The sequence below is a fragment of the Eutrigla gurnardus genome, assembly GCF_963514095.1.
Source record: "Eutrigla gurnardus genome assembly, chromosome: 6".
Classification (NCBI taxonomy): domain Eukaryota; kingdom Metazoa; phylum Chordata; class Actinopteri; order Perciformes; family Triglidae; genus Eutrigla; species Eutrigla gurnardus.
Window position 1 is genome coordinate 27,564,436 of NC_139920.1, and position 26,648 is coordinate 27,591,083.

The window sequence follows — 26,648 nt, forward strand, 5'->3', positions numbered from 1 at the left end:
GTTTCTCACTATTTTTAAAATGTTGAGTCATTATTTTGAGAAAGTTTCTCTTTTTTTTCTGACAGTGGCGGAAATGGATAATCCACCCTGAATGCGATCAGATCTAACTTTTTTTTTTAATTTTATAAACTTTATTGAAAGTTGCCAGCACATACAAATTCATATAAAAAATACAGTTATGCTGGTGTAATCTTGAGAACATAGAAATAGAACAAATAAACAAAGAGACATGAAAGGTGAACAAAAAGAAAAAGAGAAAGAAAAAAATATAATAGAATAAAAAAAAGAAAAAGTACAACGTACATTTAGAGGTTTTCGATCAGATCTAACTGATGAAGGAAGACATTACAGTGCGTGCTGAGAGAGCTTCTGATTCGTCACTTCTTGGTCACGTGACGGCACGTCCGCTCTTGTCAGTGACTGTTGCTGTTTGGCAGCTATGACGACGAGCTCTGGAAAGTTGGATGAATGGCCTCCGGGAGGATGAAGGCTCTGAAGTGTACCGTCATCTTGAACATACAGGCGGTAAGGTCGTCTCAGCTCAGCCTCGTTCGCTCCGAAACACAGGAAACGGCGACGTTTAGTGAACGTAGGCGAGCTAACGTTAGCTTCCCTTTCCTTTACGTCCCCCAACTAACGGTCAACAGTTAGCTAACCAACCAAAGTGTACGTAAACATGTTTAAATAGTGTAGATATAAGTAACTTCATTAGCTCACCAGAAGTGTTTTATTCCTAATACCTACTGAACATTATGAGTATTAGTAGTAGTTTTTTTCAGTGTTTAAGTGTGTATATATATGTGTGTGTGTGTGTGTATATATATATATATATATATATATATATATATATATATATATATATATATATATATATATATATATATATATATATATATATATATATATATATATATATATATATATATATATATATATCAGTGGCGAGCGGTGACTTTTTACTGCGGTCATGCTGAAGTGTCAATACCATGCGCGCCCGTGGGGGGGCATTATATTGTTTAATAAAAAATATAATATGGTTAGTGGAAACAGCTTGTAGTGATCACGTTGGTCCAGAGTACATTTGATCACTATAAGCGGTTGATTACTAAAACCGAATTGTTATTACAGTATTTCACTTATTTTTTTATGGAGAACATCATCTAAATGCCAGTTGTATAGTTTTTCAATGAGAAAAATGTAACGAAGCGGTCGTCAGCGCGATCCTCTCGTCAGCTCCAAACTCACCCGTCTGCACCTCAATCACAGACCACAGCTGGTTTTCCGCACAGCATTTACAGTAACTCACTGACACGTCTCAGATCAGTAGGCGCTGCTGCCGGTGTGTTTTTAAAACGAACTAGGCTAGTAGCGCCGCAGATTTCTCATTCCCCACCTTGTTTGACTGAGAGTGTTTCGAGATGGTTTTCATGAATGAACAGGCAATATGTCGCTGTCAGACCGGATCGTTTGACGGGAGGGGGGTCGGCTAGCTAGCCATTTATGTTTCTCATACGCGCTAGCTTGAAAGTGACGGACGGAATTCTTTGCAGTCTTTGTGATATTTCCTTCAGGAGTAGGCCGACCACTTGAAATTATAGCTTTCTTTTCCTCAAAAGGTCTCCGCGAAAACGGCACTGAACGCAAAGCCTGAATATAATTAATATTTTCAGCCATTTTGACCAGGCTACACAATGAATGAACCACTGACAGTTTCCCGCTGAACAATTCAAACAAGTCATTTTTGCGCATGCGCGTTGGCAGATAAGCTGCTTCACTGACAGCTTTTTTGCCATTCAAAATGCTCATCTACAGTAAACAGCCTTTAGCAGTAACTGTACTAGTCGGTCACAGTGCGCATGCGCGAAACAAGCTGTCAGCTTTCCAGCTTTTCGCAAGCAAAACGGGACAGATTAGGCACGGATTTAAGACCAAAACAGTAAAACTAAGGTATTGTATAATTGAACACACTGCCAGATTAATATTTTCAATTATTTTTATTGAAGGGCTTGGGCATGCACTGCATTTATAGCTTATTATGACCGCTCGCCCATGATATATATATATACATATATATGTAGATGTATGTGTATATATATGTGTGTGTGTGTGTGTGTGTGTGTGTGGATATATATATATATATATATCACATGTAAAGGTCTCCTTGCGTAAATAAACCATAAAAAGAAAGTTGTTTTTTTTACATTGTACTTCCTGTATTTTTAATGCTAGTAATACTCTATTTTTCAGCGAACTAGACCGCTTTTTCAAGTCACAATATTCATGATTATCCCAATAATGAAAATTGAAGAAATTGAAGAAACTGTCCAGTAAAGGGCACATACAAAAACAGTCACTTAATTACACCGTTTGTTTGCAGGTCACATGTCCAGGAGTGCTCCTGACTAAAACCAACGACATCTACCTCAGTGTGTGTGTTATGGGTCAGTTCAGGAAGACTCCCTGTCTGCCTCCTGCCTTCCCTTTACTCTTCCACCACAACATGGTGTTTGTCAAGGTGAGAGTTATAACTATGCTGCCACTCTTACTTAAGCACAGGATGTAGAATTACACATGTCTGGCTATTTTTGTCAAATTCAGCGAGAGAGATGGTGAGAGGACAGGGATGTCTTCAGGTCACATCCAAGACTTTACGTTGGTTCCTTTTACTAACTTCTTACAAATAAGTTATTTACAAAAGAATAAGGGTCAAGAAATCTCCATCTTAGTTGTTTTCTTGTTAATTCCTAATGTTTATCACTTTTTCTTATGCATAAACTGTAGACTTTACAGGCTTTTTTCCTGTTAAGTCTTAGGATGCAAACTTATAACTCTTCAATTTTAACATTATGTCCCGGACGCCTGATGAAAGAGGCCATCTTTTCCCCGGGGACTGGCTGAGTTAAATACCGGCCTGTCTGTCTCATCTTGTTATACGTATTGATTTGCTTTGTCTGTACTCTGTTTTACCAGACTTTCCCCAGCGTTGTTGACCCTGCTGATGTAGCTGACCTCCTGGAAGGTAAACGGCCATCTGGGAGTTGCTTTCTCATCTCTTAGCCCTGAATCCTCTGCCATGCAAGCTTATAGGCTATTAGCTGTGATACTGATCATTAGCTCACAGTCTATTTGTGCTTTCCTTCCTCTTAGCTGACACAACATCTTTTGAGCTGATTCAGTTGGTGCCTCCAGGTATACTTTCTGATGATGCCATATGGGCATTTTAAGTCCCCGCTGTATCTAGTCATTACTCTGCAAAAAACAGGATCTCTAACTTAGATTTTGTGTATGTGTGTGTTCCTGTTTGCTGTTTGTCTGTGTGGTTATTAGAGGGTGAAGTCCTAGCCACGATGGAGGAGAGCAGCAGAGATTTCCTTTACCCTGGTCCCAGACTGACTTCCAGAGAAGGAGCTGCAGAGAGAGATTTACTGATGAAGAGATCCTCCTCCTTTCCTGTAGGCTTTCCATTTATTTATTTTGTTTATTTTCTAACCTTCCTTCCAACACCTGCACCCATATTCATCAAAGTTCTAATAATTACACAGAAGGGTTTTCTAAAGAGTCAACAATGGAGTAAATTTAGCAGGTGACTTCTACTTACAGCGAAGCCAAAAGTAAATTTTAAAAGCAGCGGATCGTGATTGATCGCATGCATGCTCAGAGATCAGAGGCGTGGACTTCATCATACATCGGCCACATTTAACATCCTTTAAAAAAGAATTCCTGACAGAGACAGCGGTATTTCAATCATGAAAAAAAGCCCTGATTTGATTTTTTATTTGTTCCTTTCATGAAAATGCACATTGCAATATAAAGTTGACACACAAGTTTGCATCACATATGTCAAATTAATGCATTTCATGATTGGAAAGGAGCAGAAAGAAGAATATAATTCTTATTTTTTTGTCTGCCCCTTACTTGAACAAAAAATTCTTAGATGGTCTTCCATTTCCATTAACCTACACCATCACCTACACCATCACCTACACCATCACCTACACCCTTAATCCTAACAACAAAAAACAAAATAACCTGCAAAATAGATTGAAATTCTGATTAAATTGTTTCAACAGCGTCACCAGCAGGACAGACGAGATAGTGCCGGTCCTCCCTTTGGGCTGGACTTCTATCAGTTTAATGTTTTCATGCTCATCTGTGACTGGCCAAAACATGTAAAATGACGTCCTCTGGCATTGATCCTCCCTTTACTCGTTCAATCAACAACCAGAATACAATATTGACATTGCATTGGTCCAGTGATAATTTCCAAATCTTCGATTCTTTACCACTGTATGTGACGAACTGGCAGCAAAGTGATGAAAACAAATGATGTGCAAATTAAGGAAATACTTTAACACATTGCTTAAAAAATATGTTATGTAGGCCTTTACATGCAGCGGTTAGCATGTGATATAATATAATAATATACAAATATAATTTTCAAGCTCCAGATTAAAGCATTTACTGATTAAATATAACAATCAGATGTTCATGTAACACAAATTAGGAACTTGAGAGCCCATATAGCAAGCAGCCCATACACAAACGGTGGTTTTCCTCCTGTGTGTGTGTGTCTATATATAACAGATATGCCTCTGTTTCTGTACTGAACAGATCTACTCTCACCTTACTTAAGAGCCCTCTGGCGTGCTGCTGAATTTGAGGAGTAAAAGCGTAGGATATTTACTTTTATCTTTCACCTTCACTTATTGGTAAATATGGGATGTATCACATATATTTCATGCTTGCAAATGTACTTGTACTGGAATGCCAGTCGGTGCGTTCTGAATATTATTCACGTGTCAGAGCGACGCACCGATATTATATGTGTCATTCATAGACAGGAGAAAATGTTCGCCTTCTTTAAGCGAGTCTAATATCTGTGGCTCATGTGTCTTTGCACATTACAGGAAGCTAGGAAGATAACCAACTCTAAAGCGCTGGCTTGTCATAGACAAAGTGAAGTCATTTCTTCAGAAAACAGCATTTTCCATATAGAGCTGTTGAGTATCTTTCCTATACAGACAGAAAAAAAAAAAAAAAATGGACGACTTCCTCTCTTTTCTGTCTCCATTTGTCATGTTGGCTGTTCCCCCCTCCTCTTCTTATTTTATCTCTTTCTCTCCTTACCTCCCGTGGGTTGCTTTTCTATCCTCTTGTTGTCCTCCGAGACACTAACTGGCATATTTAAATGCGCTTTAACACCATTCCCCTCACTGTTGTATTTCTGTGTTTGTGTTTGAGGCCCACCTAGCAATTTAGATGTCTCTTTCCAAATGCTATATTATTTAAACATCACTGGTGCCTTTCTCTTTTCTGCAATTTGTTTTTCTCAAGTCAGGCAGAGATTGAAGATTTGTGATTGTAAATTGGTGTTCCGAGCGGTGCTGTTATTTGTCCGTTTGTCTTCATCTCCCTCTTGTTGTGTTTGTTCCTATTGTCCCTCTCCCTCTAGGGAATCTCCCCTAAAGTGGAGTTTGCCACAACATCAGTCATAGAGGAGATTGATGGGCGAGACAGCTGGTCTGCCTCACATGTAAGTGTCTCTAAACACACACACACACACACCAGTTTCAAATATGTTGTACCTTTGTCTGCCTTTTGGTTTATCTTCTTTATGTATGTGTAACAGTTTGAAGATAAAATACATATAAATACATCAAATACATTGTGATGTGTGCCTTTCAGAGCCGCTGTCAAAATTTACACATTAAAATCCACCAAAATGCCTCTAATAATTCAAGTGTTTATCAGTTCAAAATGTCTGGAACTTGAACGCATCTCAGCCTCGTACTCAGCATTACTGTGTGTACAAGTGTTGACCGAAGCTAGAACACTAAAGATTCATCTCTAGAGGGATCTAACCACTGGTATCGCTCGCCATCAGATTTGTCCGTTTCCACCATACATACCCACCTTCTAATGTTGCCATGGCTACTGCATCTATCTATCCATACTGGCAGTGTTTCAAGGGTATTTGTTCTCTCCTTGTGAATGTAATTATAGGGAGGCTGATCTGTGATGCTGATAGCGAGGCTTCTCTCACATCTCTGACTAGCTGGGAGTTTACACGTTGTTTGTCACAGAACCAGCCAGTCAGTCGTTTTTTTACATTAATATCCAAGATGAGGGTCACCTGTTTGTCTGCCACTGTGTCCTTGTGGATGTTCCTTGTATGTTTTGTTTTATGACGTGTTCTCAGCCACAGTTTTGAGTATAGAGGGTTTTTTTTGTATAGTTGGTCAATCAATACAATAACAGAAAATCAACCATTTTTGACGAATAAGTATTTTTTCTGCTAGTTTTAGACTGTTCAATTGGCTAAAAATCCATCCATCCATCCATTTTCTACCACTTATCCTGTATTTAGGGTCACGGGGGGGCTGGAGCCAATCCCAGCTGTCATTGGGCGAAGGCAGGGTACACCCTGGACAGGACGCCAGTCTATCACAGGGCCGACACGTAGAGACAGACAACCATTCACGCTCACATTCACACCTACGGGCAATTTAGAGTCACCAATGAACCTATCCCCATCTTGCATGTCTTTGGACTGTGGGAGGAAGCCGGAGAACCCGGAGAGAACCCACACTTACACGGGGAGAACATGCAAACTCCACACAGAAGGAACCCGGGCAGACCCGGGAATCGAACCCAGGACCCTCTTGCTGTGAGGCGAGAGTGCTACCCACTACACCACCGTGCTGGCTAAAAATCAATTAGGTAAATTGGGGAATTCAGGGAATTGGGATGGGCTTGTTCTAAATTCACTGGGAAATTGATAAAAAAATAATATTAAATCTACTCCTTTGTGTCAGTGGTAGAACATAAAGGAGGGAAACTGCAAAAATGCCCCCAAAAAATCTCAGAATGTCCATAAAAACTGTGAATGAAGGGCATTTCATGTAGTATTATTATCACCCCTTTAGACAGTGTTGGCAAAAGTTTTTCAGTAAGTATTTTTTTTATTTTCTTACATATGGTCTTCATGCTGTGGCACTGGTGTTTTTGCAGATCTATTGTCAGCCGATGAATTCTGGGATGGTAGAATAATGCTCCGAATCTATAAAAAAAAACCCCAGTAAGAATGAAAATCTTTCACAAACAGTCGTGTTCGTACCATATGATCCATCACACAGCGGTTGGCATGTTGTGCCAAAAACACTATCATGAATTTCCCAGGTGCAGTAACCTAAGCTAAGCTATTTGTTTAAATGGGATGTCATTGACAGCGAAGCAGATTGTCAGTGTTCTCCTGGCCCCTCAGGGGGATGTCTGGATCAGAGCACCGCTGTGGCTGTCAGACAGTAGAATTTCTCCATTTTCTCCCTCCTAATGGCTCCTCAGCATAGGCATTTCCCTGACTGCCTGCCCGCCCAGCTGACAAACCTTGTCTTGTTTTAATAGAGATTTAGAGTGATAGCAACTTCCACAAAACCTCTGAAACTGTAGAGATGAATGTACACTCAGTTTTCAGCTATTTCTCACCCTTTATTTGCAGATTTTCAGGTGCTCTAATCTCTTGGTAATTGTTATGATTGTCATTTAAATACCATTTTTTAATCCAAAAGTCCCTTTTTAAGCAATTTTGGTTCGTCTGTCAGCCCGTCAGCCCACCATTTGGTCCAGATTGAAATATCTCAACAATTGTCATATGGATTGCTGTGAAACACCAGACATCCAGGGTTCCCAGAGGATTCATCCTCATGACGTTGGTGACCCCCCCGGGTCTGTTTTTACGCAACCAGCAGGTCAAATGTTTCACTTTCCTGTGTCAATGATGGTAAAGATTTCACCATACACTGTATATAAGAAGTGGACGTACTCACTGTGATGTCACCCATCTTTTTCAAACCTTAAGTTTGGTATTTTGGCCGTCGCTATCTTGATTTTTGGCAAACATCTAGCTTTTTTGGAACCAGAGTATTGAAAGCTGACACAAGGTAGCCATGGCTTAAGCATACGCTGCTTTATCATCTATTTTACTATGAATGGGATCATTATTTTCACAACCAGGATCATGCTCTATTTTCAAAAAGACTTGAAACTAGTGATTGAGACCCTAAACTCATGCCATTTTTTCAATGAGTTCTTTATAATTGGACTTATTTTTGCAACCAGTGGTGTCGCCCTCTGCTGGCTTTTAGTAATAATGCAAGTTTAAGGTTCTCTTTCCAGGTTTCAGGTTGAAGCCTCGGCTGCACCTGCTTAGTGTCAGCATGTTAGCATTGTCATTGTAAGCATGCTATTATCATGGAGGTGGTTAGCATGCTCAAATTAGCATTTAGCTCAAAGCACTGCTTTTCTGTCATTGAAATAGCAGCTAACCACCAGTTGTTAACAGGAAAACTGTGAGACTCTCATTGGCTATCCAGCGAAGGACAGACATGAATGCTGAAAAGAGACCGTGGTAGATGTGGGGGACATAGAGCATACATTGCTTCATTTTAATAAATCAGACCAATCTTAAATGACATTTAGTTTCTCTTAAAAATAGTTTTAATGTTGTGTGATTTCCCTAATTAGCATTTAGATTATCTTTGTTCTACAGCCAGGTAATGCCTCTTTATCATATTAGACTGGAGATGGCCATCAAATGCAATTAACATTTTATCTTAACTTATTTATCCCCGGTTGGCATTACCCGCAGGAAGTGGGATATTGCATCGGAGAATGATGTGAGTGGCCATTAGAGTTATTGAAGTAATTCTGCAGAGGTTGTCTCCATGGCGGTGCCAACCGCCGGAGCTGTTGTTGTTGCAACACTTAAGCTGAATGATTTAGCTAATGGTTTAATGGTTTTGTCCAGGGAGAACAAGTCTGTGCCGAGAGTGAGAGCAGCTGCCTTAATGGCTAAAATGGCTGACGCTTGGGTAAAGGAATAATATTGTGGTCTGCGTAGACTTCTAAACTGCTGAGCCAAATGTTATGCGTCACCTCAAAATGTAAAACCTGTGAGGTTGGTAAGAACATATCAACATTGCCTCTCTCTCTCTCTCTGCACCCACAGACTTGCTGTCTTTCTCCAGTGAGGCCACCTTTGACCCCATCCAGCCAGAGTTCAGCACAAAAGTTTTCGCCATGCAACAGGCAACTTTCCAAAACAGAAGAGGGACACCATGTCTCTTCCAAAGGTGGGAAGGAAAGGCTCAACGTTGACGATGCACCGCCCTCCACATCCAGACGCTCCCCTTCTGGTTCCAAATCTGGCCGAAGTCCACCTAAAAACAAGACGGAAAGGAAACACGCCACTCCCAGGGTTTCTGTTGAGTGTGGCTACCAGAAACCCACGGTTTCCTCAAGGACGCGAGCCTTGTCCCCTTACACCCACCGCAAGATGTGCCAGCTTTCAGAGGACGCCAGGCAGAGGCTTAGCCACCTCCAGCTGGGGCCTCACCACTTCAGAAAGGAGACGGAGAGCCAGCCGCCCTTCTTGGTCGGTAACATTAGATATATTCCTCCCAACTGAAGGCAAGCGACAAAAACGGGATGTTTAGCGCTAATAATACACGTGTTCGGTGGACGGGGGTTAACGTGAATGGGATCCTGGATTGATGTAGTTCAAACCTCAGCGGGAGCTTCCCAAAATTCAACATAATCTAGTGGGCAGATTAAGTGGATTGCATAATAAGAGAGCGGTGTTAATCTTTTTACCTGAGCCGTTAATGGATTTTGACGTCATGAAAATGTTTCACTGTGTGCAGATGTAATATGGCCTATTATCCTCACTGAGGGGCTTGCTTTAAGGGCACATGTCCTGGATTTAGGCTGGTACACAGTTATTAATAAACACTTTAATTATGGCCGACTGCTATAAGATATTTGCATGTAAAAGAGCAGCACAGCCTCCCCTCTGTTCCCCTCTATATTCCTACTTCTTCATTTGCATCAAATCTAGTCCTGAGGTATGAATATCAAAATCCACTAACATGCTGTTATTAAAAGAATTGATTAGGTCGAGGGCTGTTTGTTTTTGTCACACACATGAATGAAATTTCCTAGAATACAACACGACGTTTTATTAAAGAGTGTTTTTTTCCCACTCTGGTTTTCCTGGGGGATTCTTCTGTCTACAATTAACCCTCGTAATTGAGAGTCAAGCTGCAATTAACAAATAGATACCTAATGAAGTAGCTTAGCCTCATGGTGAATGCATTATCCTTTTTGTTTGTGTCGAGGGAAGCACATTAACCACCTATGTTCTGTGAAATTATTCTCTAAAAATGTTGCCTCTGTTTTCTTTACGCCTTAATGTGATGTTTTGGGAGAAATTCTTTATTTACAGTGCTTTTCCATTATTCTGCACAAACTATAATATGAGTGATTGTGATTAGTGTTTTTTGTTGTTGATTTAATTTACGCAAATATATAGCAGACCAAACATCTCATATAATTAAAACTGCGAGCAGTGATAACGTTGCCGTTGTCGGCCCACAGTGCTCAGCAGCAGAGAGGTGACGAGACTAGAGCCGAGCTGTATTGTGTAGTGGAGAGGGGCCAACACACGCTATGCGTAATTGCGCACACACGCGCGATCGTCCTCTCAAATGCGGCTGCATCCGGCCCGGTTCAGCAGCATCAATTTTTTTTTCCACCTTCAAAAAAAGTCCTCCAAGTGCGTACTGGATTCCGGCTGGCAGCGCCACTGGGTGTTGTTATATATTCACATTGAAATTCTGACATTGATTTGAGCCCCACCGTCGTATGAGTTAGCCCCACCGTAGTTGAACCAGAAAAAATACTCTGGCGCCGCCACTGCCTTTGATACATGTCACATCCCCCTCTCTCTCCCATATTTCCTCTCTATCCACCGCTAAATACAAAGGTGTCTATGCAAGAAAATAATCTTAAAAAAAAAAAAGCCTTGATCATATTGTTAAAAAAAGTTCATGCTATAGCATGTCGAAAAAAATTATATAAAAATCCTAACATATGCTTCTATATCGCGTGTCAATCAAAATCTGAGTGTAGTGAGCGCAAAATAGTTATAAAAAGGCTTAGTCATATCCCCCCCCCCCCCCCCAAAAAAAAAGTCATACTATAGCACGTCGAAAATTCACGAAAAAGTCAGTCAGGATATATTCATAAAAAAATATTTAAAATTGTTAAAAAGGCATACAAATCGCTCATCTCGCTTGACGCGCCTAGTCTCAGTGTAGTGAGTCCAAAACAGCCATAAAAAGCCATGGTCAACTTTTTCAGGGGAAAAAAAAGTCATACTATAGCATGTCGAAAAAAAAGTGAAAAATCGACAAAATTCATAAAATGTTGTAAAAATGATGTAAAAGTCCTAATATATGCTTCTATATCGCGTGTCAATCAAAATCTGAGTGTAGTGAGTGCAAAATAGTTATAAAAAGGCTTAGTCATATTCCCCCCCCCCCCCAAAAAAAAAGTCATACTATAGCACGTCGAAAATTCACGAAAAAGTCAGTCAGGATATATTCATAAAAAAATATTTAAAATTCTTAAAAAGGCATAAAAATCGCTCATCTCGCTTGACGCGCCTAGTCTCAGTGTAGTGAGTCCAAAACAGCCATAAAAAGCCATGGTCAACTTTTTCAGGAAAAAAAAAAGTCATACTATAGCATGTCGAAAAAAAAGTGAAAAATCGACAAAATTCATAAAATGTTGTAAAAATGATGTAAAAGTCCACCATATGCTTCTATATCGCGTGTCAATCAAAATCTGAGTGTAGTGAGTCCCAAACAGTCATAAAAAGGCTTATTCATGGCAGGCAGGCAGGTGGTTGAGTGGTTAGAGTGCATGCCATTTACCCATGTCTGCATATATGCAGCAGCCTCAGGTTCGAATCCCGGCTGGAGATCCTTTGATACATGTCACATCCCCCTCTCTCTCCCATGTGAAAAGTAACGTAACTATTCACGTTTCGCTGTCTCTGTCTCTCTCTCTCACTGTGTGCGTGATTATAGCTGGGAGGGTGTTGTCAGCGCCGCCGCCAGGATTCAATTTCAATGTACGCACAGAAACGGCAAATACAACAACAAATGGAAAAATACTTTTTTAAGACAAAATCTAATGTTTTCAGTATCAGTGAAATCAGTAGTGTATATCATGGTGATAGGCCCCGGTGCAAATAGTTTTTTGTGCCCTCCATCCCCGACCTAAACACAAGCGCACGCTTGTGAGCACTCCACGCACGCACACACACGCTTGGACACGCACGCACAGTACGGTATGATAACTCTGCCGGCCCGGGGAGAGAGACATGCATCGGCTCGGCCCACAGTGCTCAGCAGCAGAGAGGTGACGAGACTAGAGCCGAGCTGTATTGTGTAGTGGAGAGGGGCCAACCCACGCTATGCGTAATTGCGCACACACGCGCAATCGTCCTCTCAAATGCGGCTGCATCCGGCCCGGTTCAGCAGCATAAAAATTTTTTTTCCACCTTCAAAAAAAGTCCTCCCAGTGCGTACTGGATTCCAGCTGGCAGCGCCACTGGGTGTTGTTATATATTCACATTGAAATTCTGACATTGATTTGAGCCCCACCGTCGTATGAGTTAGCCCCACCGTAGTTGAACCAGAAAAAATACTCTGGCGCCGCCACTGGACAGGCGCCAGCCGTGGCGGTGGCCGGTGACGACCCGCGGCGTGGCGGTGGCCGGGGACGACCAGGGACGACTGGCAACGTGGCGGTGGTCGGGGACAACCCGCCCCGTGGCGGTGGCCAGGCCAGGCCAGGCCAGGCGGTCCGACACGTCAGGCGGTCGTAGCACTAACCGAGTTACGTGCCATGCGAGGGCCCGTTATCACTGCTCGCAGTTTTAATTTCTTATTGAAGTTTGTAGATCGTGCGTTTGATTAATGTGTCAGTATCAGGATACTACTTTAAAGTGAAACAACTTTTCTGTGCATGTGTTTAACTATGTAGACAGAATTCAAACCACAGCAATGTTACGTTTATGATGTTGTTTGACAGTACTGTTGTGTATTATTGCAGGTCTCTCGTTGCAGTAGTGCCTCCTTCATGGGAACTGTTCCCTCCTCTCCACTGAATGGTAGCAGGCATCAACACTCAGTCAGCTTCACAGCCGAGCACATAGGTAGGCCTTCACGCTCATGTACTGGTGCACACTTAAGGCCATGCTATACAGCAGAAAAAAAAAACATTGCAAATAATCGGTCTAATATATCGAGGTTGGCTGTGTTGTTGTGTCTATTTTCTTGTCTGGTTTGATGGTTTTGTTTACGTCTTCATGATAACACGTGATGAAGTCTTTCAAAATGAATAATGGGCTGCAATTTGTCTGATAATATCGCAAATTATAAAATGGGCTGTGGCATCTTTTTACCATAGAAATAAGGAATAAATACTGTAGATGTTATGTGGTTGACAAGCTGATTTTTTTTGTTTACCATAAACCTGTAAGTTGTCTTTGTCATTGTAGATTCTTCTCTCCAAGGTAGTTACAGACCAAGGACAGCCATAGTAAGTCTTATTATAACATTTTAAACCACACAATGTGACACAATGTCACCTCTAAAGTGCACATAGTCCAAGCTAGACTAACCAAATAATATAGGCACACAATTGTTTTCGACATTTTGTTTTTAGAAAAGTATTCTGAAGTGATTCTAATATTTTCCCTCAAACTAATCATCAAGTTGTAAAGTAAAACTTCATGTCACTATAAAGTTATACCATAACAGCCCTGTGACCTCTACCAGGTGAAGTCGGGTTCTGTGAGGGTCCAGGCGTCTCCAGAGACTCAATCCAGACATGAAGCCCAGACCAAAAGCCCTGTGAGAGGAGCGACCGGAGCTCAGTCCACGCTGACTGTGTCCAACTCCAGAAGTCCTCTGAATCTCAGCCATTCCCTCAGAGAAAGGTAAACACTCGAGGAAATGCTACCCTTCCCTTCGACCTGAGCTTGAAAGTTTGTTTCTGAACCTTTGAAATGTTTGTAAAATGAGTAAAATTGTTAAAACCAATACACTTTTTAACAAAATATACACAATCACCCAAAAGCAATTTAGCAAAATGATTATCAAAATAATAGCATGTAGATTGACGAGGTTCTCAAACAGGTTAGCACGACATTCTTTCCACGAAACCAGCTGATTTTGTTGACTCTCAAACCAACGCATGAGAAAACATAATCCTGTTATTTGTGGTGTTCAATTCAATTTATCCCGATCCATCTGTGTAAATCATTTGTGTTTGCTCAAAAGATCTTAAAAGTAAAAGACCCGTGTGTGAGTTTTCAATTACAGTATACGACAAATATATGGCAATCCCATGAGATGGAAGTCATACACTGCTGCTGCGTTGGCGTGTGCATGTGCGTAAGCTCATACACATCCAATCTTTAATTTTGATCACACTCGACAGGCAGGATGATTTCCCCTCCACCTCTTAAATTACAGACGCTGATGTCTTGTCATGTTTGTTCATTACTGAGAGAGGAGGCCGAGAGAAGGGAAAACAAAAGAGGAAAGCGGTATTGATTTGTGTTTCAGCTCGAGTCTGATGCATTTGACCTGATACACGCTTTAATAAATTCAGAGAGACCTTGTCATCGATCACCAAAGCTGCGAGTTGAACACTCCGATGCGACCGATGTTTTTTCGTTTTGTTTGTTTGTGCTCTCCTCTCCCCTTCTCTCCTGCTCGGTCCATAAGTGAACATTAAAATCAATAGACAATCTTCAACTGCAAAGTAAATTGTAGGAAATGAATGATACTTTTCTCTCAATTGAAAACGCGACAGGAGCTGCAGGGTGGGAGATTAGATCTGGCCTTTGTAGATTCCCTCCAACAGGGAGAGGGGCACGTCTTACCACGAATCTCTGATCTAGAAAGAAAATGACAGATGCCAGTGGCGACGTTTGCTCCCTAAGCCCCGAAGTCTCAAGTCTATTCATGTCTCTGGATGATTTGTCCTTGATGACTTTTTGAAGCAGGTACCGAGTTTATCTGATTACACATGAAAAGCTTCCATTCTTACACTGCGGGCCAGGCCAGTCAGTCAGATAGTCGTCATCACCCCTCCACTCCCGACAAATAGACGTGGATGAGAGGCAATACCGAAATTCATTACTGTTCACTTCTATCTGTCCGTCAACGCATGGTTTCATAACTCCCTGTGGTCAACTCACAGACACATTTATATGGTATTGATGAAGCACAGTTATGTCTCCAGTAGTTTGTTCTGTCAATTCAGAAATTCCTTTTATCTTTATTGCACAAAAGGTTGAATGTTGAGGCAGAATGTATGTTTAGATTGAAGACTCACTGTCATTTATTTCAAAGTATTTTTAAAAGTATGCTGTTGAGGACAGTATGCACAAATATGTGTTCAGTCTGTGTACTGGTACTTTCATCTTTGCAACAACTGGCACATCTTGTGTTGTGTTACAGCACAGACTAGTGGACAAAAGGAGTAACTGTGAGAGTCTCTTGATAAAAGACATGTTTGGAAGATTTACTATGATCTAGAGTCATTTTGATAATTGATTGCTGAAGTATTTTTTTAAGCAAAAATGCCAAACATTCTCTGGTTGTAGTTTCTCCAATGTGTAGATTTGCTGCTCGTCTTTTTTATGTCATTGTAATATCTTTATATCCGGGAGTCATTCTCTCACATTATAAGTAATATAAAGGTGTGACCGTGGCTTTGGGAACATGTGATGGGCATTTTGTCACTATTTTCTGACATTTTATAGACTCCTTGTAGAGATTGTCCTTGCTTTACTGTTCAGAATGGGTTGAATGCTTGGCTTTTGGTGTTACTGCTAGCAACTTTCTCCCAAACCATTCAGACACACAGCTTCACACTCGACTCTGTGCCTCCTACGGTTAAGATTCAGTATGTTTTCATGTCAGACATTTTTGATTCAATTACATTTAATTTTCAGAGATGTGAGAGCCACTACGGCATATTATGTGCCGTGAAAGCAGGCCGACTGTTGCCTTGCATACTTCATTGAACCCATGGTGAGAACAGCCTGCTGGAAATTTCATACTTGATATCTCAAATGGAGTTGAAGGCCTCAGAGGAGGCTTAGCACAGTTGTTTTGCTGGCGGCAACATAATGAAAATGAATGCAATTTGAATTCAAAATGGCAGAGTGGCGCTGTTGCTGTGGAGGTCATCCTCTCGTGCTCTTTGACTACAGGGAGGTGAAGAAAAGTTTTTGGGGAAAGTTTCTCATAAAAGTTTCTCTTTTTTTGGAAAGTTTCTATAAAAGTTTCTCTTTTTTTTGGAAAGTTTCTCATAAAAGTTTCTCTTTTTTTGGGAAAATTTCTCATAAAAGTTTCTATTTTTTGGAAAAGTTTCTCATAAAAGTTTCTCTTTTTTGGAAAAGTTTCTAATAAAATGTTCTCTTTTTTGGGAAAGTTTCTCATAAAAGTTTCTCTTTTTTGGAAAAGTTTCTCATAAAGGTTTCTCTTTTTTAAGGAAAGTTTCTCAGGAAATTTTCTCTTTTTTCGAGAAAGTTTCTCATAAAAGTTTCTCCTTTTGGGAAAGATTCTCTGAAAAAAAATCTCTTTTTTGGAAAAGTTTCTCATAAAAGATTCTCTTTTTTGGAAGTTTCTCATAAAAGTCTCTCTTTTTTGGAAAAGTTTCTCATAAAAGTTTCTATTTTTTGGAAAAGTCTCTCATGAAAGTTTCTCTTGTTAGTATGTTGATAAAAGTTTTTAAAACATCTAGAGTGATGCAGGTACATGTGACTCATCCAGGTAATTCAGTTGTTAATGGTTTTTTTTTATGTAATTCCCCCCATTAGGCTCCAGACCAGTGAACCCAATCCATCCTACTGCGAGCAGATCCACAGCCGAGTCCAGAGGATTCTGCAGACACACAAGTTCCCCTGGGACAACCATGTGACCGCTGATCTAACTTCCTGATCTGCTCACATGATGACCACACTAAGGTTCAATCAATCATTCAAAGTCTGCAGGAGTGGATGCACACAGACAGCCACACAGCTTCTTAACCTGACGGTATTATCATTCAGCGAGTCCAAACATCTCAATCATGTATCATCATGGATTTCCTTTGAAACGGCAGGGAACGTTCAAAAGCAGCACCGCTTCCCTCCTACTCATCAGATGTTCCTTTTCTTAAACGCCCTGACGGTGAAACCGAACTGAGACGTCGTCTAATTTCTCTAGAGCTGTGTGAAATTGGCTTGGGTATAAAGAAGCATTTTGTGTGCGTATAGGAACAAGATATGGTGGATGTAAGCTGCAGCTGTTGAGGGCTCATCTTTGGCAACACAAAAGAAAGAGAAGAAGGTAGTAGAGAGCCTCAGTTGGGTGCCAGTAAGGGACTGAGAGGAGGAACAAATGTAATCCTGGATGAAAGAGCAGGAGACACAAAGACTTTTAGCCTCGACATGAATTAAGATCCACAGCGCTGAAATGTCTCAGACATTGAAATAGTGTTTGTATGTGCTCATCTACTCTTTATAATGAACACTTCACCTGTGTGACGGTTTCCAAGGAGCTGAATTACATACATTATCTTCACAACTATACTTCCAACTCTGAATGATACAGAACATAGAAAACTCCATTCTTCAGGAGGGAATACATAATACAGTGAATGACGATAGTTCCCGGCTTTATTTGAAGCAGTGTGGACACTTAATTAGATCCTGGCTGCACATATTCAAAGTCCTATTTCATATTACTCACTATGACTCATATTTACATGAGTCAATAAGTTTGCATAAGAAAATCCATAAACAAACCACATTTAAAAACCTTTTCCTTTTAGTATGTGAAAACATGACATTAACATAAATTAATCTTGCCTTTGCATATTATATATTATAATTTCAAAGATATTGTGACAACTATATCCAGCTGCTTGATAGTCATATTAAGTCATGTCTGAATGTGCTGAGCTAATTGTGACCAAATCACTCACTGTTGATGCTAATGCTTGCTTTTTATTTTGTTTTATTCTGGTTCTAACTCACTTTTATGGTCACACATACAACTTTGTTTGAAATAATGAAACCTCAGCATTTTGACTGAACATATCGTGTAGAAACGAGCCCCGACACTTATTTCTGTTCCGATTATAAATGATGCTGATATTACACAATAAAAGACAAGTTACAAGCCATATTTTCAGGATGTGATGAGTTTTAATTTATGAGAACCTTTCACAAACATTGGTGCCAGTCATCAAAAAAATGTATGATCATTTGATGCATCTATACTTAGAAAGACTATGATTTGCAGCAAAAGGTTTGGAATATACAAGGTCATTTGATTAAAAAATGTTTCACTTGTAAATATAAGCATGTACACGATGTCTCTGATAACTGTACAAAGTCATGACTGCAATATTGTTGAACTACATCCCACCTACTGCAGCCGACGGTCTCAGTATCTCAGAAAAGTCTTCAGATTTACTTCTTATGGAATCTCCTCTTCTTCTTGTTCTTCCTGCCTGCTCCTTGTGCTACTTTCTCTGTCACAATATGCTGGTACTTCTTTTTGTTGTTCCTGGGAAAACAAGAGAAAAGCATGTTATATATCATGGAGTACATATACACCTCAGAAATAGAATATTAACATTTATTTTCACTTCTACCATCAAACTCAAACCCAACAATGTGCCTACACAGGTTAGGAAGAGCTGCTGTGACGCATCAGATTCTGTAACTGTCAGCACATTCATCAAATTTGAAGAAAAAAATTAAATAAATACTCCATGGGTTCCCCAGTAGTATTCCTATGACTTCCATAAACAATAACTTTATGACAATACTTTTTTGGGGGACCTTCTCATGAAAGTTTCTCTTTTTTAGGAAAGTTTCTCTTTTTTCTAAGAAAGTTTCTCATGAAAGTTTTTTTTTTTTTTTTTTAGGAAAGTTTCTCTTTTTTTAAGGAAAGTTTCTCATGAAAGTGTCTTTTTTTTAAGGAAAGTTTCTCATGAAAGTTTCTTTTTTTTTTTGGAAAGTTACTCATGAAAGTTTCTCTTTTTTCTAAGAAAGTTTCTCGTGAAAGTTTTTTATTTTTAAATTTTTTTAGGAAAGTTTCTCTTTTTTAAGGAAAGTTTCTCATGAAAGTTTCTTTTTTTTTTTTTTTAGGAAAGTTTCTCATGAAAGTTTCTCTTTTTTTAAGGAAAGTTTCTTATGAAAGTTTTTTTTTTTTTTGGAAAGTTACTCATGAAAGTTTCTCTTTTTTCTAAGAAAGTTTCTCGTGAAAGTTTTTTATTTTTAAATTTTTTTAGGAAAGTTTCTCTTTTTTAAGGAAAGTTTCTCATGAAAGTTTCTTTTTTTTTTTTTTTTAGGAAAGTTTCTCATGAAAGTTTCTCTTTTTTTAAGGAAAGTTTCTTATGAAAGTTTTTTTTTTTTTTTTAGGAAAGTTTCTCATGAAGGTATCTCTTTTTTTTGGAAAGTTTCTCATGAAAGTTTTTCTTTTTTTGGGGGAAAGTTTCTCATGAAAGTTTCTTTTTTTTTTTTAAGTTTCTCATGATGTTTCTCTTTTTTGGGAGCGTTTCTCGTTCATCATGGTGAAACACTGTATTTTAATATCTGTTATAAACATTATGATGCAATACATTTTAAATATGTGACAGCAGATGCTGGTGGCCAGTAAATATTTGTCTGTACATTACTCAAACTATTTCATAGCTGGATCACTGTGACATAATAAAGCTACATGTCCACCAGGGCGGCGTCTGTGATTTCTACTTACTGTCTAAACTCGGCGTCGGACAGCAGCTCCTCCACCATCGTCCTCTTCCTCGCCTTCTTGGGAACGCGGGAATGATAGAAGTCGACCGGGCTGTCCACCACCGTACCGACCTGCATCACAGACACGCACAGACGTTATACATCACACAGAATGTGAGCCTGCTATAGACGTAATGACGAGTGAACGCAGAATACGTGGAAAAGGTTAAATGTATTCACTAACAGGAAAGAAAGAAACACATACAGGCTACATTTAGTAAACATGGGGGATTATTAGCAGGGTTACAATTTTAAAATAAAATCCTCTACATGTACAGACATTACAACACTTATGACATCAAAAGAAGAAAACCTGTATTTGTTTTCATCAAATGGAAATTAACCCATTATTTGTGTGTGTAAAGCAGCAAAGGGAACCGCTAAGGAAACAAGTGTAAAACTAGATAGGAAAATGAGTCAACAGATTTCTGGTCCAGCAAACATAACGCGGCATAAACCGGGTGATTTGCATGTAGGTTAATTTAGTTAAATTCATATTGATCCAGATTATGCTCCGAGGCACGACGTTCACTGGGCCATGTTGTTCCCCTTTTCTGCTTTACATATAAGATCATCATTAAGGCATTTTCTTTTCATCTTTATTTACATGTGGTAGTAAGGTAATCCAAAAGCAATCAAGCTTAATTTAATATTGTAATACTTGGATTCGGTTCCTCGGCCTGCCCTTCTATGTGATTAAAGTGATGGTTCGGAGTGAAATGCACCCCAGGTCATTTCTACCATGACATCCAGCCAAGTACCCCCTCAGAAGCATTTTTAGTGATGGTCAAAATAGGGCTATCAGCCGAATGGCTTAGTACTGGTGCGATGGTACATTTTGTATATCTCGTAAAGTACCCCACTAATAATGCATGGAATGTTACCAAACTTCTGCAGTAGTACACATAGGGTCTGTACTCACAAAACGAGGCATTTGAAAGTTTGGAAGTACACCAGGAGTTTATTTAAAAGAACACATGCCTGATAGCTTCTATCCTCGGCTGCTAAGGCTAGCGCTGCGTCGACGCTACTTCCGTGTTTACCTAAAGGCCAAGTTATGCTTCTGCGTCGACACAACGCAAGGGGACTTGCGGACCCCTTACGTCCTTGCGGACCCCCCTTACGTCCAACGCAAGGGTCTGACATGCACCTCCCAAAAATCCTAGACGCGCGTCGAGGCGACGCAACACCAACGCAGCGGCATCGGCTGTGATTGGTCCGCTAACTACATCCGCTGGAGACCGCTATCCGGTTTCCACTCATAAACACTGCCATTTAAACTTTTAAAAGGCTACTTTTATTGTTTGCATCTCATTTTATTGTTTGCACCTTCTCGCTTTTGCACAAAGAAATAAAACACCAAGTTCTGAAAAATTGTGGACGTTTAAAGCCGGAAAGTAAACAAATACGCTTTAACGAGGCTAACGACGATATATGTCAAGAGTCTCGGTCGGTCGGTCAGTCTTTACAAAAAACATAGCGCCCTTTACCGGTGTGGCATTGAATTGCATTCCGACACGTAAACCCAACGCAGAACCATCATGGTCTCCAAGCAACTGCGTGGCCGTTGCGTTATCACTACGCGGAAGCATAATCAGGGCTTAAGTGTTGCCGTCACGCGAGTTTCACGCAAGATTATGAAAAAGTTTCGCTGAATTTTTATAAATGCTTGGATTATCAGGTCAACAAGTGTTGACAAGTGTTGACCCGATAACGTCCCTCCACAACACAAACACGCGCGCCTGCGCACTCGCATCCCAGTTGCGGCAGTGACACGAAAAATAAACAGCCGCAAGAAGAGCTCAACTTTTTCATTTTACAAATTTAGGTGTTTGCAATCAGCCAGTTACGAGCACAAGGACGCAGCAGGCAGGCTGGAAATGAATGCACAGTGGTGCTTGATGTAGGATGACGAGTTGGAATGCCATCTATGTTATTGAGTCAACAAATATCTATATTTATCTTGTATCGACATTTTGCTTGAAAATATCGAGATACGACTTTTCCATATCGCCCAGCCCTATATGAACATTATCTTGTTATTGAAGTGGATGTTTGAGGAGGGGACTCGTGTTTTCTACTGACCTGGAAATATTTGGGGAAGCCTTCTCTGTCGTTCTTCTTGTAGAACCTCTTGGGATCCCTGGATCCTCTCATCTTCAGGACTTGGAGGTCTGCTTTCAGTTCCGGAGTGATCTCAGGGGCTTTCATATTAAACCAACCATCTCCTGTGGATTTTTCTCTCTCCGCCTGAGGGAAACACAGTGAGCTCGATTATTATAAAAACTGCTGCTGTCCTGGTGATCATCAGAACCGATACCACAGATGTTCAGCAGAGGAGCACGAGTTTGTAAAACTTACTCTGTGTTTCGACTTTAAGGCTTGTTTGGATTCGCTGTACGGAGGCACCGAGTCCTTCTTTTCAAAGTCTGGTCCCATCACGCTCTTCTTCATCACCTGTGGACAACAGAAACTATCAGAACTCCTCTCCTCGGAGATAAAAGGCCAGAGTCACACAGAAAAGAGAGAGACTATGAATAACACCATCTCAGGCGTTATTGGATTTATTCGTCCTCGCATAACTAGAACGTTCATTACTCATTCTACATCGCAGATCGCCTCCGAAAAAAATCAATCGTTCACTCGCCTCGTCTTGGATCTTCTTTTCCTTTAGTTTTCGCAGCGAAGTGGAGACAGGTTTTGATTTGCTGCCATCAAAATTGATGTATAAACCCCCGAGCGCCTTCAATCTGATGCCGGGGTCAATACGGCTGGACAACTCTTTCCTGAAACAAAGAGAGAAACTTCACCTCGGCTCATCGTTATACAGCAGAACGTCTCAGTGATCACGTCCGTCCACCACCCAGTTTTTTGTTCTTGATATCTCATGTAGATTACCATCTAAATTTAAATTTGTATATGATTGTATATGAATGTAAAGAAATGAAACAGATTCTAGTATCTGGACATTTGGACAGAGCCAGGCTGGCTGTTTTTATACCAAGCTACGATAATTGACTAGCTTTATATTCATCATAAGAGCACAAACTCTTTGCAAGAAATGTAATATGTATTCTGTTAATATCTCTTCTTATTGTCAACAAATCTCATGAAGTACGTGTGAATGAACCGATCTCAGGCTGCCACCTATCAGATACTTACAACTGAGGATCTCTTCCCGAGAAGAGGAGTTCTGCATCTTCGTCTTCGTCGTCATCATCCCCCTCCTCGTCCACGAACTCCTCATCTTCCTCCTGCTCAACTCCTTCTTGCTTCGTGTCCTCCTCCGCCGGTCTCCCCTTGTAGTACTCATCATCGGCCTCCTGTCCGGGCCTCGTGTCGACCATAAACAGCCCATCCACTGATGCTGCGGCTGCTTCACACTTCTGAGAAGGTCCTTCTCTCTCCTCCTCCTCCTCCTCCTCTCCAGAAACCTTGCTCTCCTCTTCTTCAGACTCTTCATCGTCGCTGCTGTCCAGCAGGCTGATTCTTTTTGTATTCTGGATGCTGACGTCTTTAGGTGGCTGTTCGGGCTCAGACTCGGCCGTGATGTTGTGCTGCTGGCTGGACGTCACCTGAATGGACTCAACTTGCACCGCGTCGGAGTCAACCACCTGCTGAGCATCGCTATTCAAAGTGCTGACTTCCATTTTCTCCTCCTCCTCCTCATCATCATCTACATCGAGCCCAGTTTCCATCCTCTCTCTCAGTGGTGCGTCTGCTACTTCCATAGCTTCATCCTTCTCTTCCGGCTGCTCTGCGTCTTCAGAAGGACTCTCACGTAATGCTCCTGTATCCGACTCACAAGGCCTCAACGGCTCCGATGGCGCGATCGTCTCCTGCATCGTCTCCTTCTCACAAATGTCCTCCTTATTTTCAGCACACGGCTCCTCCTGCTGGTGTACGACAGTCACTGCGGGTTGACTCACAGCTACCTCAGCACAACCAGGGCTGTCTGGTATCGGGAGAGGCCCCTGGTGGGGGTCGTCTTCTATGACAATGACTCCCTTTTCCACGCTCCCCGTCTCCGCCTGAGCAGACGGGAGATCAGTACTAGTCACGCCACCTTCCTCTTTTTCTTCACATGTTTGGTTCTCATCTTCTTCCAACAGCGTGCGGTCTGCATCCTGATAGATCACCGTACTTTCTAGCGTGGAATCGTTGAGTGAAGTTTCCTCCTCGGGTGATTTCGTTTTTTCAAGAACAATACTGCATTCCTTGACTGCGGTCCTGGAGGCCCGAGCACTCCGAATGCTGCTTCCAGAGCCGGTGCGGCTGCTGCAGGGAGTCCCTCTGCTGGGTTTTTTGCAGGGGCTGCCCATGTGGGACTGCGCGTCAGTCAGGTCAGAGTCCGAGTCCACGTATTTGGGACCTGTGGACTGGCTCTTTCCCCGCCTGCGAGTCATCATACTGTAAGTGGGCCCGGACTCGAACCCTTCAGAGTCACATGACTGGGACTCGCTGACATCTACAGCCTTCCCTCTAGCGGCCCGGCGCGCTGCGGCTCTCGTGACAGGGGATTGGGATCCCTCCGGGGCTTCGTCTAGCTGGATGGGGATGGGACCCGTTTGCCTCATGGATCTCCTAGGTCTGCGGGTAGTGGACTTAGGAAAGTCAGCTCCTGAGACGCTGGATACGCAGCTTTCAGCATCTGAGAGCTCCGAGTCCTCCGTTTGTTGTTTAGCGGAGGATCTGGTGGAAGTCGTTTTTCTCTGACTTCTGGTGACTCTCTGGGATTCGGACACCAAGTCGACAGTGACGTGTCCCGCCTCCACGCAAGCAGGGTCGGAGCATTTATTAACCGTCTTCCGCCTCGTGCTCCGGCGCCTACTCTGGCTCGATTTGGATGAGGATACGGCAGAAGAGCACGATTCCACCTCAGAGATCTCCTCGTCTTCCTGACTCGCGGTGCGGGGCTGTCTCCTTCCACCTCTGGTGCGCGTCATTGGCGGTTCGACGTCGGACACCGCGGAGCAGTCCGACATGTCCGCTTCGTGGACGGAGCCCACCGGTGTGCACGGCAGCTCCGGACTGTGGAGTCTGGCAGCTCTGCTGCATCGTTTCAGTACGGAGCCAGGCGGCGATGCTTCGGGGCGTCCCTCACTTTTCTCTAGCTGGCTGCTGGTCTCTACCAGGACATGCTGGGTAGGGCTCTCTGCTTGTTTAGCGGTTCTCCTGGTTATACGACTAGTGGAAGGAGTGGCCTATGTGGCAGAAATAAAACATTTGTTAGTACACTCGGTTCTACAGCAAGCTTGTTCCAAAACTAAAGGGTCATTCTGTGTCATTTCATCAAATTTCTGAAAATCTTCCCACCTGACCATCTCAGAATGTCCTGAAAAAATTCAAGTACAAAGACACACTTGTTAATAGGACAAATCCAAAATTAGGTCTCTACTGTCAACAGTTTTCTCATCATTGAATGAAGGGTAGTTTAGACGGTTTTTGGCATCATACTGTGAAAAGCCATTTTTAAACAGCAATATCTGGAAAACTATCTCACCTGTGGCCTTCAAAATTAAAAACCGTCTAAACTGCCCTTCATTCAATGATGCTTCATGAGAAAACTATTGACAGTAGAGACCTAATATTTTGGATTTGTCCTATTAACAAGTGTGTCTTTGGACTTGAATTTTTTCAGGACATTCTGAGATGGTCAGGTGGGAGGCATTTGATGAAATGACACGGAATGACCCTAAAGTGACATTATAAAGTTCTTATTGTCAACAAATCACCCAAAAGAGACCAAACCAACAATGTGTCCATCTGTCCGTCTCCCAAAGCTTATTTCTACTGACGACATTCCTAATTAATTCAGCTGCAGATTTATACACATTTGGAGCTCTACTGAGTATTTTGGGGCAGAAGGATCTTGTATGTGGAATTCACACAGAATAATATACAGTTGCTGTAAGTGGGGAAAATGTCACCCAATGCAAAGGTGAAATGAGGACTGTTTTTACTAGTTAATGTACTATAATAAGTCCAACAGCACAGGAATAAACTATATTGGCTTTGGTTACTCAAACAGAATACTTGTTAGAGGAGTTTATTATCAGTTCTGTTTCCATATACTTTGCTGACATCAAGACTAACTCTGAAGAAGGTTAAAAACCACTCAGTGAATCAATGTTTCCACTCTCGCAGCCGTTTTAAGGATATTAAATACATTAAATATTAAAACTTCATCCCACTGTTAAAGAGTTGAACTGAACTTTTAGTTATTAACATTTTTATAATTACGGTGGACAGCAATCGTGAGGAACTGAAAACATGATGGCTTTACTTTCTGAATCTTTAATTAATCATCATTCAAAGCTGAATGGACGCTGGGCGACACGCGCACGCGCACAACGCCCGAACACAAAAGTTAGTTGTCCGTTTAAATATTGTGCGTAACGTTCCGGCATCGTTTCATCTATTCAGTATTTCACTATTTTCTTCACTTGTGTCACAACATCGAAACGTTTACAAACTCTGAACGGAAACATTTCTGTCCACGTGAGGTAGAAGCAGCTGTGCGCGTGCTCCCCGCTCACCTGGCCGCGACAGGCTTCCGCCGCCTCGGACTAAACCGTCCCGGGATCCCGGAGCACCGGCAGTTTAAATATCATACACGTACCGGGACGTCAGCGGTCTGCTCAGCGTTTGTTTCAGCTGGCGTGGACACGCGTACTCCTCGCCTGGTGGCCACCATCTTGCACGCTGCTGCAGCTAGCTCTCACTTCCGGCGCGCAGGCCAGACTCGACTAATCGAGAAACGGAAGTAAGATACAGGACGAGTAGACGATCTCAGAGCTGTAAACAGTTTCCAGGTCCGTAATAGTAAAAATGTACTAGATTACATGAAGTATTGCTGTGAACATGTTGACTAAGACACATTCTTACAGTTGTCAGCACTTAATCTGTGTAATTTCATTTCATATTATTA

The 26,648-nt window shown here is 41.5% G+C and overlaps 2 protein-coding genes across 2 annotated transcripts; one reads left to right on the plus strand and one right to left on the minus strand.

Annotated features, from left to right (window-relative positions):
* Positions 1 to 395: 395 nt before the first annotated feature.
* On the plus strand, positions 396 to 18,367 carry spata6 (spermatogenesis associated 6). The gene is made up of 11 exons (XM_084012341.1): positions 396 to 525; positions 2,378 to 2,515; positions 2,971 to 3,019; positions 3,148 to 3,189; positions 3,328 to 3,452; positions 5,453 to 5,533; positions 9,008 to 9,433; positions 12,961 to 13,063; positions 13,409 to 13,449; positions 13,689 to 13,849; positions 16,748 to 18,367. Exons 1-11 carry the CDS (start codon positions 469 to 471, stop codon positions 16,866 to 16,868), a joined length of 1,344 nt encoding a protein of 447 aa, XP_083868467.1. The 5' UTR covers positions 396 to 468; the 3' UTR covers positions 16,869 to 18,367.
* On the minus strand, positions 18,097 to 26,472 carry dnttip2 (deoxynucleotidyltransferase, terminal, interacting protein 2). Its single transcript, XM_084012340.1, has 7 exons — positions 26,340 to 26,472; positions 22,880 to 24,921; positions 22,365 to 22,503; positions 22,079 to 22,174; positions 21,803 to 21,967; positions 19,680 to 19,789; positions 18,097 to 18,482 (listed from the first exon to the last, which is right to left on the minus strand). Exons 1-7 carry the CDS (start codon positions 26,412 to 26,414, stop codon positions 18,386 to 18,388), a joined length of 2,724 nt encoding a protein of 907 aa, XP_083868466.1. The 5' UTR covers positions 26,415 to 26,472; the 3' UTR covers positions 18,097 to 18,385.
* Positions 26,473 to 26,648: the final 176 nt, after the last annotated feature.